At 44.1% G+C, this 18,553-nt stretch overlaps 2 protein-coding genes across 2 annotated transcripts in view; both read left to right on the top strand.

The window, feature by feature from the left end:
* PADI2 (peptidyl arginine deiminase 2) overlaps positions 1 to 7,871 on the top strand; it is a 21,778-nt gene extending 13,907 nt beyond the window's left edge. Inside the window, exons 8-16 of the mRNA XM_072427130.1 lie at positions 155 to 258; positions 1,237 to 1,348; positions 1,715 to 1,822; positions 3,982 to 4,133; positions 5,369 to 5,513; positions 5,943 to 6,036; positions 6,175 to 6,251; positions 6,494 to 6,619; positions 7,388 to 7,871. Coding sequence (XP_072283231.1) covers positions 155 to 258; positions 1,237 to 1,348; positions 1,715 to 1,822; positions 3,982 to 4,133; positions 5,369 to 5,513; positions 5,943 to 6,036; positions 6,175 to 6,251; positions 6,494 to 6,619; positions 7,388 to 7,624 — 1,155 coding nt within the window. The 3' untranslated portion in view covers positions 7,625 to 7,871. The remainder of the gene's footprint in view (positions 1 to 154; positions 259 to 1,236; positions 1,349 to 1,714; positions 1,823 to 3,981; positions 4,134 to 5,368; positions 5,514 to 5,942; positions 6,037 to 6,174; positions 6,252 to 6,493; positions 6,620 to 7,387) is intronic.
* Positions 7,872 to 11,022: 3,151 nt separating this feature from the next.
* On the top strand, positions 11,023 to 18,115 carry SDHB (succinate dehydrogenase complex iron sulfur subunit B). Its single transcript, XM_072427131.1, has 8 exons — positions 11,023 to 11,178; positions 13,432 to 13,571; positions 14,863 to 14,948; positions 15,038 to 15,174; positions 15,260 to 15,376; positions 16,101 to 16,202; positions 16,386 to 16,508; positions 17,643 to 18,115. The coding sequence occupies exons 1-8, from the start codon at positions 11,092 to 11,094 to the stop codon at positions 17,718 to 17,720; spliced, it is 870 nt and encodes a 289-aa protein (XP_072283232.1). The 5' UTR covers positions 11,023 to 11,091; the 3' UTR covers positions 17,721 to 18,115.
* Positions 18,116 to 18,553: the final 438 nt, after the last annotated feature.

The raw sequence follows: 18,553 nt of genomic DNA, 5'->3' as shown, positions 1-18,553 counted from the left end.
TTTGTGTATCAGGTAGGTAGGTGGGGGAGGAGCTGTGGAGGGATTTGTGTATCAGGTAAGGTAGGTGGGGGAGGAGCTGTGGAGGGATTTGTGTATAAGGTAGGTAGGTGGAATTTATTAAAATATCTCATTCTGTGATTCTGTTGTCTGCCAGGGCATTCCGGAAACCCCAATATTCACAGACACCGTGACGTTCCGGATCTCTCCCCTTATAATCACTCCCAACACCCTGGAGCCTATAGAAGTTTACGTCTGCAGGTAATCTGGCTGGTGGGATAATGTGGCCCTTGATGAACTGGTAGCTCTTAGCCGCCTACAGGTTCTAAATATTACGGGGTGCCCATAACCTGGGTAATGTTGTCCTGGAATATAATCATAAAGTCTGGGCTAGAGATGAACCCAAAACAAGAAATGTGCACACTGACAATCCTGAATCCTGTTCATGGAGATCAGATACTAGAAATGGAGTTTTGAAATCAATTATATTTTTTATTATGTAAAAAACACATAACTTATGTTGAATTTAATGTACTATGATCTTATTTAGTCACATACAGTAATATGCAAGTTCTATCATATCCCTGTAGAAGCCCAACTATAAGTGAAACGTGTCGGGTTTTTCTTAAAAAGACGGCTGCAAACCCCCCCCCCCCCCTATTTGTGGATAAAATACCTGACTTTGGGAAAGGAATCACTTGGCCTGGAATCATTGAGTTGGGACTAGGAGTTCTTTGTATAGTGCCAAAATGGCCCAATGAAAGCTTTTGTTATGTTATATGTGTGATTTTCAACATTTATTAAAGGTAATTGAACTTTTGCCCAATGTTCTCTTTTTATATCTGGTTTTGTATTTTGAAATTAACTAACAAATGGTATAATTACAGCCGTAGGGATTACCTGTTGATAAAAGTCCCTCTGACCTTTAACATTGGGTGTCCGCTTCTTGCAGACATTAGGGGCCTGGAGGACCCGTAGAAGTAAAACCTCATGAGCCTGGAATTAATGTAGGAGACTGATGGGCTCAGATCCTAAACCAGAAATCATTTTCCCATTACGGCAGCTATGATTGCTTCAATGGCTTCCTTGCTGCTGGTCCCATTCCAGGCCACGAATGGTGCTTTATGATTCCAATTTTAGCTTTCAGTTCACAAAATCTGTCAATCTGTGGATCAGACTTTATAGCAGTGGCTTTATGAGCATTTGCAAGTCCTCACCGTCTCTGTTATCCTCCGACAGTGTTAAAGAAAACTATCTCTTCCTGAAAGGAATCAACAGTCTAGTGAGTGATGCCAAGTACAAGATCCAGATTTGCTTTGAGTACGTGAACCGCGGTGATCGCTGGATGCAGGTCTGTGCAATAAATATTCTCATAAAGATTTAGATCCTGCCAGTCCCCCCCCCCCCCACCTGTAGCTGCATAAGAAAGGTGACATAAAAAAGTGACGACCTTTTCGCTTCTAAATACCTTCCACCCAGCTTCTTACAGAGCAGCCACTCCTACTACAAGCCTGTTTTTAGCTTTCATCTGTTGTGTAACAGATTCAGGAGATTCTATAGGCTGCACTGGAAAATGATTTAATGACTTTTGAAGGAATAGGAATATCTTTTTATAAAGGAATATGGTTATATAAAGTTGCCCTTTTTAATTCTAATTGTACTAATTTGTTTTATTTGTTACATATTTATGATCAGTGTGTGTTATGTTTATATGCAGGATGAGATGGAGTTTGGATACATTCAGGCTCCGCATCAAAGCTTTCCAGTCGTTTTAGATTCACCAAGGGACAGAGGACTAAAAGATTTTCCCATACGGCACATACTGGTAAGTTTAGCTTAACATCCAATCACTAGAGACCGGTGACATCACTGAGAATGCGGCCTATCCAATCACTAGAGACCGGTGACATCACTGAGAATGCGGCCTATCCAATCAATAGAGATAAAATGTTCTCTCTGACAAGTGAGAAGGATTCAGACGCTGCCAGGACACTGTGTTCCCACTCAGATTCCTCACTATGTAACTGTTATTACTGTATCCCTCATCAGGCTGTGGAATGACTTCTATGTTTCCTTACACCATGTGTTATGGTCACGGCAGGGTATCACTTTGTCATTCTGTACCCGTACAGTATCCTTGTCAAATAACCTCTGCAAGGGGCAGCTGCACTAATTGAGCGAGGTGTAAATTGAATTAGAACTTGCTGATCTGCTTGTTTAAATTGGAACTTTATTCTGTAAATGAAAAATGTGTGAACAAGCAACTTTTCATTGCAGAGGAGATAAATATTGCCTGTTCTGCAATAAAGGACCCTAATCTGCCTGTATAATGCATGCTGAGCATGCGCAGCACATGATTTCAGCGTATGCCTAGAAAATGAATGAATCGGTCTGTAGCTGCTCCTTTCATTGTCCCCTCACAAGCCAGGGACACGACCTGTAATGTAACGTAATATTTGCAGATAGTTTATATTTATTTCAGCTGTGTAATAAGTTCATGCTGATATAATAAATCTAAGGCGCTATGTGCACATTACACCTCTTATTTTTTGTCGTCTGACCATCGGTGTGTTCCTTTAACCGGCAGGCCTGTCAGGTGTCTGTGTGAAAACGTCTCTTTCACGTTTGCCATGTGTCGCCCTTGTAATAATGTGCCGACTTCAGTAGCTGTGAATTTTCTGGGCAAGTTTCCCGGGCATTTTACAGGTTGTCTTACAATTTAATGGAGGACGCCGGTCGATTAATCACAATCTGTTATAGAAAGGCAGCTCGGGTCTGCGGCCAAAAAGCAACACAATTCCTGCACGCCAAGTACAGCGCAGCTTAGCAGCTGCCACACTGGTCGCAGTAATCAGCGCGTGATAGATCTTTCTGCTTCTATTCCCAGTTTGCATCTCAATTTACCCCCTTCTGTCACCGTCCTGTGTGAGGGGGTCCCACTGCTGGTGCATCTGTCACCACTCTATAGGGGGCGCTATGTCAGAACTTTGTGTAAAAAGAGATTTATAATCTGTTCCTTTTTTAAATTCAGAGATACAGATGTAATTAGGTTGATATAAATAATGTATCAGTTCATTTACCTATTAAAAACATTGTTTTGATACAAATACTTTGTTTTGATATACAGTTTAAACTATATTTGTATAAAGGGCATTGCTGGACCTCCACCCAGCCTGTAATGTAATGCCTTTTAATTAATCCGGGCTCCAACCTTCCCATTTCTCTTGTAGAGCTGTACAGGCTTCTGTCCTGTAATTAGTTTTTACTGTTAATGTGCAGTAGAAGCTGCAGCAAGTCAGAGAACCCATCCCATTTCCTAGCCCCTCCCTCCCCAGCCTGACTGTCCCTGGCTCCCCACCTTCTTTTAGATTTCAGTTTCTTCAGGCATAGAAATTTAGCAGAACATGTTGGTGGTACATGCAGCATGCATGCAAATGTAGTTTGCCCAGGAACTTGCAATCTGCCAGACTGAAAGCAATTTAATGTTTGCATACCCCCCCCCCCCCCCCCCCCCCCCCCCCCAAAGTCATCCTACTGTTTGCATTAGAGCTGAGGGCATTTAAATAGAGTATTATTGCAGGGTGCAGCGGTGTCTTCCTGCACCCTGCAGATCCCTCCCACAGTCTAAAAAGGAGTTTACCATAAGTATTGCAATGGGGACTTTCCTGGCCGATTTTCTCTTACTTCATGTTATGTTTGCTAACAAATAGCAAATGACTTTGAAGAAATCCATTCCAGGCTTGCTGGATCACCCAGCTTCACTGATGAAAGTGTATCCTCGCCAGCCTTGGAGAACTTTAATAAACCCGGCCCATAAAGTAACCGCGGTGGTAATAAACAGACTTTTACATTAGCAAGCTTGGTGCTCACTTCTAGTAGTTTACCCATCAGGATAATCCTTCTGAAGATTTGTATCTTGTATGGGTGAAAAAAAATCTTGTGCTAAAGCTTTGTGAATTGAACCTGATGTCTCTTTATTTCCAGGGACCAGATTTTGGCTACGTCACAAAAGTAGCCAAATCTGAAGAAGTGACCAGCCTGGACTCCTTCGGTAATCTAGAAGTGAGCCCACCTGTCACCGTTCGCGGCAAGAATTATCCATTGGGGCGAATTCTGATTGGAAGCAGCTTTCCTACGTAAGGATTTCATCGCTTCTGGGTTTACATTCGGGGCAGTTCTGAAGTTTATTACTTATTTGGGTTGGCAGGGAAAGGGGAATCCAATTTATTGATATCCATGTTCTCTTAGTCACTTTAAATGTATGCTTTCCTCATATGACTGATTAGTTCCTTTAAATGCTGAATCTGCAGTTTTAGAGGTAACAGAAATATACAGTGATTATAATGTGCAATCTCAAAGTTATCCGCACACTGGGGGGATGCTGGTCCTCCTCTCCCCGTGTCCTGGCCCAATTCTTGTCTCTGTGGGGGGACGGGCTCTGGGTAATTCTAGATCATCAGCTGTTACATGAATGGCAGTAAACACCTTGGGCCAATGAAGGCACATTGCTGAGCGGGCATAGTTATTTGTGAGGGGCTCCGTGCTGCGCTCATCGCTTCAGAAACCCTAGCGTACCCACCACCAGGACTGCCACACACACACATCATGCAAGTACAGACATTGCTATGTACGTTACATGGGGGGCAGCACTGTGGCTCAGTGGTTAGTATTCTGGCCTTTGCAGCGCTAGGTGCCAAGTTGGAATCTCGGCCAGGACACTATCTGCATGGAGTTTGCAGGTTCTCCCCGTGTTTGTGTGGGTTTCCTCCAGGTACTCCGGTTTCCTCCCACATTCCAAAAACATGCAGTTAGGTTAATTGGCTTCCCCCAAAATTATCCTTGGACTGTGGTAATGACATATGACTATGGGGGGACATTAGATTGTCAGCTCCTGTGAGGGACAGTGACATGACTATGGACTTTGTACAGCTCTGCGTAATATGTCAGCGCTATATGAATACTGTATAATACTGTCCTAAACCAGGAATGTTCACAAAACAATCCCATTTCCATACACAATCTCCAGCAAAACCTCCTGCACAGTTTGCATTTTTAGGTAAAAAGTTTGGCCAAGCCCTGCATAAAATAAACTTAAACTTCACATTTTTGCACAATTATTTACCTGTCTAACCGAATTATCACTAGAAAAATTAGCAAGACGGATTTAGAATAGTTCTGAATTAGAGAAGAAAAAGTGTTAAAAATAACTAAACCCGGCTCAGCTTCTGCCATTGGATGGGGCACTAATATGCCATTTTTTATGTCTTTTGTGGTTTAGTTTGTTTTACAAGAAATAGGAATTATATTTTGAAAGCGTGCAGAAATGTTTTCTGTTTGTCTCCAGTAACTCTTCTGTTCTCATGTTGTACAGCACCTCTGGGAGACGGATGACCAAAGTGATTAGAGACTTTCTGTATGCCCAGCAGGTTCAGGCACCCATTGAGCTCTTCAGTGATTGGCTGCTGGTGGGTCATGTGGATGAGTTCCTGACTTTTGTGCCAGCACCAAATCAGAAGGTATATCTACTGTGTCTGTTGTGTCCTAGAGTCAGGGAGTATGTGTATTAGAGATGAAGACATATCGGGATTAGGGTTACCATTGAAATGTGCATTTATGATGAAAGTGTAGTGTAATGTTGCAGGAAATAATTGGATGACAATTGGATCATTTTCTGAGCAGAGCAATGCTGCCACCTGCTGGATACTGTAAGCATTACCTGAACTCACGCTCATTATATCATAAAAGCCATGACAATGCCTGCAGTAAGAACTATCTGTATTACCTAGAGCAACCAGGTAAGACTTAAGTTTCCATCTGTCAATTTACATTGCAGGTTCAAATCTGTTTGGGGGCTACTGGGCCATGCAGACAGTTTGAATTTTTATGGCCAGTGGGGTTTTAATAAAAATCAGATAGATGACCCTTATTATTACTTCTCTCTGCAGGGCTTCCGCCTACTTCTGGCCAGTCCCGCCACTTGTTTCCGCATCCTGCAGGAAAAGAAGCAGGAAGGGCATGGAGATGTTGTCATGTTCCAGGGTATGTGGCCCATTAGTGTTATGGATCTCTGTCCTGTGCCATGACAATAGGCACAGCGCTTTCTCACTACTGATGTAACTTTTATTTATTCTTTGTTTCTATCTTCTTTTGCCTTCCTATGTTCTGGTATCATTGCAGGATTAGAAACCAAGAGGTGGACGATTACCAAAGTCCTTTCCACCGATGTTGTAGTGAAAGAAAATGCTTATGTTCAGGTGAGAGATATAGATGTAACCTCAGTACCAGAACCAGAGGAGGGTGAGGGGTTCTACTTAACTTTTCTGCACTCTCCAACCACCCTGACCCGGTGTATCTTTACTGCGGTCTGGTATCAGATTGGTTAGCGGGGGTGAGGGGGATAAATACCAACTCCTCATGGTCCATCCTATAAGGGAACAAATGAGTTCACTTTCTGGAATGTCTGTGGGGTTCTTATTGATTCTTTGTCTCTCGGTAGCACTGCATTGACTGGAATCGGGATATCCTAAAGCGGGAGCTCGGTCTGACAGAAGACGACATTATCGATATTCCAGCCTTGTTCAAATTGCAGGACAGGAAGGCTTGTGCGTTTTTTCCCAATATGGTGAGTTAAATCTGCGCTTGTCTTATACTCGTGTGACTGCAGCAACATCACCCATCCCTGTACTTGCTGCTTGGATGGGAATCTGGTAGATTGCAGGTTCAGCCAGTGATAGGTGCAGCCATGGTGACATCAATCACAACGAGACTATAGGGCCACAAATATGTTCAGTTGTGTTCAGCCATCTCCATAAAGACATGGGGCCTGATTTATTAAAGCTTTCCAAGGCTGGAGAGGATACACTTTCATCTGTGAAGCTGGGTGACCCAGCAAACCTGGAATGGATCTGGTCCAGGATTCAAAACATTTGCTAGCAAATAGCAAATGACTTTGAAGTTATCCATTCCAGGTTTGCTGGATCACCCAGCTTCACTGATGAAAGTGTATTTTCTCAAAGCCTTTGAGAGCAACTACATTATAATAGCCATGGGGCGGTGGTGGAGGGGCAACTCTATTCTAATGCCCCTGGGGTAGTGGTGGAGGGAGAACTCCATTTTATTAGCCATGGGGTGGTGGTGGAGGGACAATTCATATTATTGGCCATGGGGTTGTGGTGGTGGAGGCACAACTCCATATTATTGGCCATTGGGTGGTGGTGGTGGTGGAGGGACAACTCCATAACAATGACAATGGGGTGGAAGGACGACTCCATATTAATGGCCATGATTTTGGAAGGGTGTGATTGTCCACGTTTATTCTATATTATGAATGCAGGAGGCCTGTTTAGCATTTTTGTTTTGCTCCTCATTAATCTTTCTTTGTGTTCTTCAGGTTAATATGATTGTCCTAGGAAAGATGTTGGGAATTCCTAAGCCATACGGCCCCATCATTAAGGAAACCTGTTACTTTGAGGACTATGTCATTGACCTGTTCAAGCCATTGGACCTGTCCTGCACCTTCATTGATGATGTTGTGTCGTACCACAAAAAGCTTGGGGAGGTGCACTGCGGAACCAATGTACGCCGAAAGCAATTCACCTTCAAATGGTGGCAGATGGAAGAGCCGTAGAGTGTTTGGTTAAGAGTGAAGCTACCTGACCCACCTGTCTTCTCCTGCAGCCTGGTGTGAAGTGATGCCCTCTAGTGTCAGGACTCTAAACTTCCACTAATCCCTGTGTTATGGGGCCACTAATCAAGCCAACAAATAACCACTGCAAACATAATTATCCCAGCTCCTGTAGCCATTGCAAGGCCAAATGATGGTGTCACCCTTACTTGATGGATTCTACAAATAAAAAAGAAAGTAACTGGTAAAACCAGGTATGATGGCACCTTTATTACGGTGCCAGGTTGACCCGGCTGTTAGAGGAGGTGCCCATATCAAATCAATTTCCTGTGCTGCAGTGGACATGACTTTCCTCAGACAATTCCTACATTACATTTCAAACAATTGGAGAACCTTTCAGACCATGAATAAGCACAACATAAAACTCAATGAATATGGATTATTCAGGGTAGCCAGTACAGTGAATATATAACATATCGGTCATATCAGTAAAGATTGGTGGATTGGGCTCTGGTTTATACTAACACACCTACCTTTGTAGAGAAATGTGAACCTCTTATACCCAGGACGTTCTCCGTACCACCTTATTTTACAGGACCAAATATTCTGAAACATAGGGTAAAATAATTTTAAGTTTTAGATTCTGGTGTCTGTATAAAAAGAATTAAAAAAAAGTCTGACGGTAGAGGAAATATGATCATACATAAAGGCTAAGAGGAATAAAAACATCACACATAAATATAGGTAGTAAATAGGAATATAAAATGAAACATCAGAACGTCTTCTTATAGAAATGAATGATTTGTTTTAGATTTTCCAGCTTTTTAAACATTTGGGTGTGAACCTGAAATTTTTAACACTGCCCCCTTCCCAAAGAGTTCAGGTGTCCCTGAGGGTGCTGATCATAATACACCATACAATAACAGTATTCTCCTCAAAAACAGCTGGGTGGTTACTGAAAAATGACGGATGGTGCATCCAGCTAAAAAGTGCCGGGGAGATCACTGAAAGACATTGCAGACAATTGTGCTCTTCCAGCCTTGTGGTCACAATTTAGTGAAAAGCCTATTCAGTCCCCTCCTGACTGTTCCCTGGGGTTCAAAGCCAGCTCCATACAGACATGGGGTCACCGGTTTGGTGTGGAGGAACTCGAGTGTCCTGCACAGAGCCCTGACCTCACCCTACTGAACACCTTTGGGGTGAATTGGAATGGTGAGCTAGGTCTTCTCATCCAACACCAGTACCTGACCTTACCAATAGGGGGCAAATACCCATCATCAGTACCTGACCTCACCAATAGGGGGAAAATCCCCACTATCAGTACCTGACCTAACCAATAGGGGGCAAATCAGTACCTGACCTCACCAATAGGGGGCAAATCAGTACCTGACCTCACCAATGGGGTTCAAGTCCCACAGACACAACCCAAAAGTCTTCCCAAATTTTTAAGGTGGGTATATTTGCAAAGGGAGCAACTCCATGTTACTGGCTATGGGGGTTGGTGGAGAGCCACTAAATATGATACACCTACCTACCTCAAACACAATGGCCATGGTTGGGTGACTTCATAATAATGGCCATGGTAAGGGGGCAACTCCATATCAATGACCATGGGTAAATCCATATCAAGGACCATGGCTGGGTGACTCTATATTAATGACCATGATAAGGGGGCAACTCCTTATTAATGCCCATGGTAAGGGGGAAAATCCATATCAAAGTCCATGACTAGGTGACTCCATATCAAGGACCATGGCTGGGTGACTCCATATTAATGACCATGATAAGGGGGCAACTCCTTATTAATGGCCATGGTAAGGGGGCAACTTTATATCAAAGTCCATGACTAGGTGACTCCATATCAATGACCATGGCTGGGCAACTTCATAATAATTGCCATGACTGGGTGTCTCCAAATTAATGACCATGGTAAAAGGCAACTCCATATCAATGTCCACGGCTGGGTGACTCTATAATAATGTCCATGGTAAGGGGGGCAACTCCATATCAATAACCACTGCTATTGCCCACCAACTTTAGGCCATGCAATGTAGATATTTGTCTCCTCTAAAAGTTTTTGTAATGCCGTCATTTATATATTTCCCCCCAGTTCTCCACATTCTGTACAGACTTTGTAACTCCCTTTTCTATATATACCCCCCTTTCACTATGGTCAATGCTCAGGGTGTCACAGGGAGGTGAATTGGGCTCACTCACCCTCGGGTACCCCGGCAGGACATTGGGTTCAGTTGTAGCCATCGGCCTTTCCTATGATTATTACCATACTTGCTGGTTTGACATTTCTTTTCTACTTATTTACAATGTTGCCTGTAAAGGATGTGATGCTATTTTTTACACTAATCTCACGTTATTCCAAATATTTGTTTCTTGGAATTTCTTTGTTTTCCATCTGTTATGTTGGCACTTTTCTCAGAACACATTGATGGAAATCTATTTCTGTGACGGCCTTTCCAGGTATTACTCTGCATCAATCGTCCTTCTATCCAGCCTGAAGGCTATTCCTTCCTACTGATGTTCAGCCACTTCACTTTTCCCTCATCTGACATTTTCTGGAAAAAAAACATAAACCCTAACAATGAACTTCTCGTTTCTTCCTTTGGTCTGGTAAAAGCAAACCAATATACCTGGTAATCCTGTCAGCAATCCGGTAAACTTTGGCACGCTGACCCGAGTATTGCACGGGGTGTCCTGAATTCTCCCTGGTCACATGACTAGGCCCTGCTGTACAGACACCTTAATAACAATGTCACTGGTTGGGTAAAAAGTGCAGCGGATGGCTGGTATTTGAATGCAAAAACTGTGCAAAGGGTGGAAAGCTCACTGACGGGGCAACTCAAATATTTCAATAGAAACTATATGGGTGGGCTGCCCTGATAGATGTGCCCGGCTCTCTGTCCACCTAAGGGTTGCTCTGGTGACCCCTCAGGCCCGGCCTTCTGTAAATAGTAAGTAAAGACCCCGCTGTTGTTGCTGGAGTCCATTGCTGTGTAATGATAACATTGCTGCTGGTTGTGTTGGTTCACCCCTCTAGAAGAGGTCAGGAGCTCTGAGGACACTGCCTGTTGCTATGGTGACCCCTCAGGATGTGTCAGGCCTTCTGTAAATAGTGACCACTGATGTTGCTGAAGTCCTCCCTAGGAGTTCAGTCTCCTATTATTATAAACATTACAGCTGGTTAGGTTGGTTCACCCCTATAGAAGAGGTAATACGCTCTGTATATGAAGTTAATAACACTTCCTGTAAATCAGGTCTGTGATTCGAGTCTTTTCTGACGCCACACAAACATGTCACCTGACTGCACATCTCCCTAGCAACCGCGCTGATTACTTAACAAATCAGAGAGTCGGAAAAAGGCTAGTTGGGGTGACCGTGCTATCCGTGTCTCCTCTGCAGGTTTCTGAGCGTCTCTATGGTAGGCGGGACGCGCGGCATGCTGGGAGCTGGGAGGAATGTGCAGTGTAACAGGGAAGATGGCGGCGGTCGTATTCTCCTTGAGACGTAGCGCCTCAGTCCTGAGGACAGCGGGGAACGTACAGGTTAGAGTCTGAGACTGGAGGGGGCAGTGGAAAGAGCGACTGTTGTGCCTGAATAAGTCAGCATTGCGCACGCTGAAGAGATTACTGAATTACAAGGCCCAAATAGAGGAGCAGGAGGAGGGGAGAGGTTCTCTTTACAGGGCAGCAGTGGGGACACTAAGGACCAGAAGGCTGATAATGACCCCCTGACTTCTATGGATTAATACTCTGAAATACTTTGATCTGACCCCCATCTGTGGCTAGTGCAGGGGGACAGCGGAGTACCAATACCCCATAATACTCTGTATGTGGTCCCCATATTAATGCCTGACCCCTGGGGACAGCTAATACTCTGTATATGACCCCCGTATTAATGCCTGACCCGGAGAACAGCAGAGTTTTATTACCCCCTAATAGTCTGTTTATGACCCCCTGATCTATGGCCAATGCAAAGGGACAGCAGAGTATTGATATCTAATATTACCCAGTATATGATCCCCACAGATCTATGGCTGACCCCTGGGCATAGCGGAGTATTGATACCTCATAATACTCTGTATATGGCCCCAATATTTATGGCTGACCCCAGGGTGACAGCAGAGCACCAATACTAGGAGTTGGGAAGCCACTAGGGACCAACCAATGGGTTGTGGCTTGTACCATCCTATAGACTGACTGGCTGTGATTATGTGAGATGATCAGATGTCCTTTACAGATGTCCATCGGGACCTAATCATCACCTTTGTGGCCCCCTGTTCTGTTCATTTAATGGCTGTAATAGTTATACACACTCCAGTGCTGGGGAGCATCCATTGGACAGGCAGTATCGCCTCCCCAGGTTCTCCTCGTGTTTGTGTGGATTTCCTCCGGGTACCCGGTTTTCTACCCACATTCTAAAAACATGAGTTAGGTTAATTAGCTTCCCCCCAAAATTGAACTTAGACTGTGATAATGACATATGACTATGGAGGGGGGGGGGCATTAGATTGTGAGCTCCTCTGAGGGACGGCTAATGACATGACTAAAGACTTTGTACAGCGCTGCGTAATATGCCGGTGCTATATAAATTCTGTGTTATAATAATTACATGTACAACTTGTCTGATCGCTCCACCCTCAGCTGGTGACCACGGGACAAAAGTCACACCATATCCTTGGACTGTAAATTCCAGGAATGTTACATAACACTTCAGTCTCTGAACGGGTGGGGGAGTATTTTGCAGGAGGCTTTGTGTTTGTTTTGTAATTATTGAACCTCGTTCATCAATGGAAACCAGCATTGCTTCCTGATATTGATTAGCACAGCGCTGATCCTATGCATCTGTATGCATTCAGATTTCGGCAGGCTGTGCAGGTCCTTCAGCATGAATAGATCGCAATGGATAAATGCAAAGCATTTCAATCCTATCCTGACAGTGTCATCCTCACGGCACTAATAACAGTAAACTTCATAGCAACACCTAATGGTGGTGTCACCCTCCCCCAATGGCTTCTCTGTAAAGGAGAATGAAGGAAAGGGAAGCCTGTCTGTGAGAATGTAAAGCCGTCATTACCACCTTGATGGAGAGGAGAAGTAAACTATTGTGAGGGAATTTTCCATTTGGTGCTGTCAAGAAGCCAGCAGGTTGCTGAGCCCAGTATGGGTCACTGAGACTGCAAATCTCTCATCCTTTTGTGTGGTCAGAACACGCTGCGTTGTCATTGTGATCCTTGGCTTCCTGTAGGGTTACTAGCATGCTGTGGGGTCATATTGCTGGGCAGATACATTGCTGAGCAGCCTGTGAATTGCTTACTAAAACCTCAAAAAAGAAACTGAAATTAAAGCCAGGTTTCTCACCTTGGTGCAGGTGACAGATTTGCACTACCACAGGGCTTTGCATGGGCGGTGATTAAATGACCGGGTAATATAGATTTGAATGTTTCACCTATGCATACCAATATCCATGCATATCGTATTATTTGCACTGAGTGTATTATTATTATTAATAAACAGGATTTATATAGCGCCAACATATTACGCAGTGCTGTACATTAAATAGGGACCAACAAAAGTGACGGGGTCAGACCAAACTATTACAATGGGTGCTTGCAATGTTTAAGAATTTGACACCCCGGGCAGAATCTTGGTATATCCCAGCCATGCTCATTGTGGGTGTATTAATTTGCTGTTTTGACAGTTCTTTTATAAGATGTCATTGTGGCTATGTGACCTCAGATCTGTGCTGGTAATGGGAATATAAATGTATAAAGCTGTGATTTCATCTCGTGTCTCTAGGTGACCCGATGTGCTCAGACAGCCGCAGCGCCCGCATCAGCAGCAACAGCTCGCATTAAGAAATTCGCAATCTACAGATGGGATCCCGACAAGCCCGGAGACAAGCCACGAATGCACACCTACGAGTTGGATCTGAATAAGTAAGTGATCACGAGGCTTTTATGTGACCATATGAAGTGTGACATGCAATGTCTATAGATGTGATATGAGAATAAAATCAAAATAAGTGGGAATGACTTTGTAGTGCTCACAGGATCTCCCAGGGGTAGTTTTAAAAATGATGCACACCCAGCCCCTTCTTTTGGCATGCCTTCTTTCACATAGGTGAATCATTGAGCAAAAATACACAAGCGGCAAGTTAAAGCTCTTGTCCCACCTACCTACCTACCTGATACACAAATACCTCTACAGCTCTTGTCCCACCTACTTACCTGACACACAAATCCCTCCACAGCTCCTCCCCCACCTACCTACCCGATACACAAACACCTTCACAGCTCCTCCCCCACCTACCTACCCGATACACAAACACCTCCACAGCTCCTCCCCCACCTACCTACCCGATACACAAATCCCTCCACAGCTCCTCCCCCAACTACCTACCCGATACACAAACACCTCTACAGCTCCTCCCCTACCTACCTGATACACAAACACCACAGCTCCTCCCCCACCTACCTACCTACCTACCTGATACACAAATCCCTCCACAGCTCCTCCCCTACCTACCTACCCCATACACAAATCCCTCTGCAGCTCCCCCCCTACCTACCTACCTGATACACAAATCCCTCCTCAGTTCTTGTCCCACTTACCTTTCTGACCTTATAGAAAAATCCCCCCCTAGCCGCTCTCTTCGCTCCTCCAATGACCTACTAATGACTTCCTCACTCATAACCTCCTCACACACACAGCTCCTTTCTAGAGCTGCCCCCACTCTCTGGAATGGTCTCCTCGTCCTATTCAGCTTGCTCCTACTTTCTGCTCATTAAAAAGAGCCCTCAAAACCCAACGCTTCACCCTCACCTACCCGTCTTCTTCTGTCTCCTAAACCCTCACTACTTCCCACCATTCCATATCCCCCTCCTATTGTGTGATACTTCCCCCACCTCCTAGATTGTAAGCTCTTCTGGTCAGGTTCCTCTCCTCCTCCTCTGTCACTGTATCTGTATGTCATCTGTAGCCCTATTTAATGTACAGCGCTGTGTAATATGTTGGCGCGGTAATAATCTTGTTAAATAATAAGGATCAGAATGGTAGCCCTGGCAAGGGCAGCTCTTGTTTCCTATCCTGACAGGTACCCTTTAGACAGTCTGAGGATGCCTGAGAAAGTAGGGGTGGTTTGTGATGTAATTCTAGAAATAAATGTTCCTTTGTGTAGATTGTTCTGCTGTCATCTTTAAACTTGGTGGTTTCTGTCTCTCCTCATAGCTGTGGTCCTATGGTCCTGGATGCCCTTATTAAGATAAAGAACGAGATTGACCCCACATTGACCTTCCGTCGGTCATGCAGAGAAGGTGAGCCTTGTGGATAAGCAGAACATATTAGCGGCCGGTCACTTCAGGCCTAAATGCTGACTTTTTCCATCTTGATGCTCCTTTTACAGGTATCTGTGGCTCCTGTGCCATGAATATTAATGGAGGCAACACTCTAGCTTGTACAGTGAAGATTGACACTAACTTGAGCAAAGTTGCCAAAATCTACCCCCTCCCCCATATGTATGTGGTGAAGGACCTGGTGCCTGTAAGTGCCGACACTGCCAATCTGTACGTAGAGCATTCTCCTAGTATAGATGCCAGTATTTATCTTTTATTTCTCTGTTCTGCAGGATCTCAGCAACTTCTACGCTCAGTACAAATCTATTGAGCCTTATCTAAAGAAGAAGGACGAGTCCCAGCAAGGAAAGGAGCAGTATTATCAGTCCATAGAGGACCGAGAAAAACTGGTGAGTGAAATGGAACCTTCCCGTCGAATCCACTACTGCTATAGTACTGCTAGTACCGGCTTTATATTTTTATAAAACATACAATGGGCCTTATTTAAGAAATGCCATTCATTCCTAACAAAGTTATTGCAAGTGTCTCTCCTCTAAAATATAAAATCAGCTTTCATTCCCTTGGCCCCTCCCTAATTAGAGATCGTCAATTACTATGTGTAAAATACACCCGGAATGATTAAGGTGAGAACTCTACTTCCCTTGTCGCCATCTTCCATAGAGAAGGGCGTGATGTTGCTGTCCTTCCAGAAATAGTACTGCAAATGAAATCTTATTAAAAGGGTCTCCAGCCCATTCCCTTCTCGTGTAATTTCAGCTTCTCTATTTACCCGGAATCTTCCTTGAAGGTTGGTAATGCCCTCCTAAACAGACACAGTGGGCAGAGGTCAGAGGGAAGGTTGGCATATATTAACTTCTTATCAGCGACTTGCCAGGCCTGAGCACTTTAGTGTGACCATATCTCTAGAAAGCACGGGACTTGTGAATCTGACATTCACTGAATCCTTTCCTGAGGAGAATCCTTATCCAGCATGGACCGGCACCGGTCCGCGGCCTGAAGGTTGGGGACCACTGTTTTAAAAGTCATTTGGACACAAACACTATCCTCCATTATATCAAATTAGTGCAAAATGATTCTTGCTCAGGGCTGATGGAGAATTGTGTGTCTCTACAGGACGGATTGTACGAATGCATCCTGTGTGCTTGTTGCAGCACCAGCTGTCCCAGTTACTGGTGGAATGCAGATAAGTACCTCGGACCGGCTGTCCTCATGCAGGTAATAATAAAGTATCTTCTACAATATAGTGTTATTCAGCAGGAAAAACTGCAGGAAAAGTTTGGGTGACCTTGTTTCTTCATCTGACACAGATATATACGCACAGTTTAATGATTGTCCTTCTGTCTTTATACACATTCTGGGGTTCCCAGCACTTCATCTGTCTCCTGGCTCTCCCTGCAGGCTTATCGGTGGATGATTGATTCTAGAGATGACTTCACTGAAGAACGCTTAGCGAAACTGCAGGACCCCTTCTCTCTGTACCGCTGCCACACCATCATGAACTGCACTAGGACGTGTCCTAAGGTAACTGCCTAAATAACACAAAGGGGGGGGGTTATAATCCAGTGATCAGACAGGGCCGGTCCAGCTGACATTTTATAGAAAGGCAATATACCTTGCATGATAAAGCTGAAGTTTGAAATTTTAGGCCAGGCTTTATTGCAGAAGGGACAGGCGACATTCCTACTGCAAGAAGCATCTATACCTGCCTGATCACTAACCTTTTTCTGTCAGAAATCAGGACCTGCGCCTGTTCCAGACCTCTCTTTATTTTTCTTGCCCTCCGGTGGTTTCTAAGAAATAAATACTCGAAGTGTTTCGTGTAGTACAGGTTCTCTTTACTATAGTCTGCTTTTGAGGCTTCCATGGTTGGGCTTCTGTTATTAGAGCCTTGTACTGGTCTTCCTTTGTTGGTGGCCCTGTTGTTAAAAAAAAAAATTACCTTTGCTCAAGTCCATTCACACAGATCCGAATTGTATAGAAGAAATAGGAAGTGCAGACAGAGGAGCAAAGCATTCTGGGGATTCGTCAGTAAAACTCCAGCTAAGTTCTGACTCGTCTGATTTTTACCATATTTTTGTGTAAAAGAAAATCAGACAAAGACTATAACTTGGCTCTGGGTTTAAAGGTAAACCTAACGTAAGAAAAGATCTTCTTTAGAAATTTATATGAAAGCCTGAAGAAAATGTGAAATATTTGGTGTATCTTACAATTATCTTGCAGTCAGTCTGCCCGATGTCATCTTCCCACAAGGGCTCCACCATATTTGTACAGCCATAATTCAGGATCACCATCTGCTTCATGCACTGAGATGGTGACACAATTGTGTAAATCTTGTCCCTGTACAGAGCAGGAGACTGGAGAAATGCTTCATCCTGCTTGCAGCAGACTAATGACATGAGTGCATGAGTTCTTTTTTTATTAATAAGAGGTGGAGCTTTACTAATAATAAAATAATCATATTGCTGTATATTATGGCAGGTCAGGGTTTAATTTGTGCACACTGGTAAAGTTAACGACAGGTCCTCTTTAGTCAGAGAGGTGCATTTTTCTCCCGTAGGTTCAGGAGCTCATATCAGAGGGGAGGATAGGCTGGTCTTTGCTTCTGTTGTTTTGTATCCTTTCTCTGTATCTAAATCCTATTCCGCCTCATTTCAGGGCCTCAACCCCGGCAAAGCAATTGCTGAAATCAAAAAGATGATGGCCACCTACAAAGAAAAATCTGCCGCTGCATAACCTTAACCTGGTTGATGTGGTCAAACGCACAACAGACCCTCCCCCACTAAGGACTCCCTGCCAAACTCAACCCGTCTCGGGTTCTTTTCAGGGTCTTCCATTTGCTTTTTAACTGATTTTTGTGCTTCGCGGGCATAGAGAAGTCCCTGATCGAATTGTACGCTTCTTTACAATGCTCAGATTAAAGCCATCGGTCTGTGTGTAGACTGGCTGCCTTTATTTAACTTACGGGAAGACTGTGCACCTCCCCTGCCTGCCGGCGGATGGTCAGCAGTGATGGAATTTAAATGGTGCCGGGCTGCTGGGTTTGCAGGACCAGAAAATCCATAACGGCTCGCTTGTTTTTAAATGTCAAATCTGCTGTAACATTCTGATAATGAATTTACTAAGATTGATGTGTGTGTGTCTTCCATGTGTGTTTTGTGTCATGTGACCCGGCTGTCGCCGAGCCGGGGCTTCTCCGTCTACTGCAAATCACAGAGGAAGTGGTGGCAGCAGATGGTCCACAAATCCTCCACAGGGTCCAGCATTATACTGCTAATGTGTATATAAATCTAGGACATAAAGTGTAGATATTGCAGCTTACCAGTCCCTGCATGGGGTGGATTTATTTGTTTCCTATTGTCAGATTTAAGTCATAGGGTGACAACTGTCCCTCTCTGTACTCTATGTGAGGAGCAATGTTGTCGCCCTAGCATGGGACTACACCACACCTTTCTGTATCCTCCCAATAAACTAGGGAAAAAGGGTTCTGTAGTCTATAGAGCATACATGATGGTAACTTGGGAGAGTGCTCTGGCTTTTTGTCAGATCAACAGCCATTTTTTTTTGTG

Source organism: Pyxicephalus adspersus, chromosome 11 (assembly GCF_032062135.1).
Source record: "Pyxicephalus adspersus chromosome 11, UCB_Pads_2.0, whole genome shotgun sequence".
Classification (NCBI taxonomy): domain Eukaryota; kingdom Metazoa; phylum Chordata; class Amphibia; order Anura; family Pyxicephalidae; genus Pyxicephalus; species Pyxicephalus adspersus.
The sequence above is the reverse complement of the archived record's forward strand: the minus strand, read 5'-3'. Positions and strand labels throughout refer to the sequence as shown.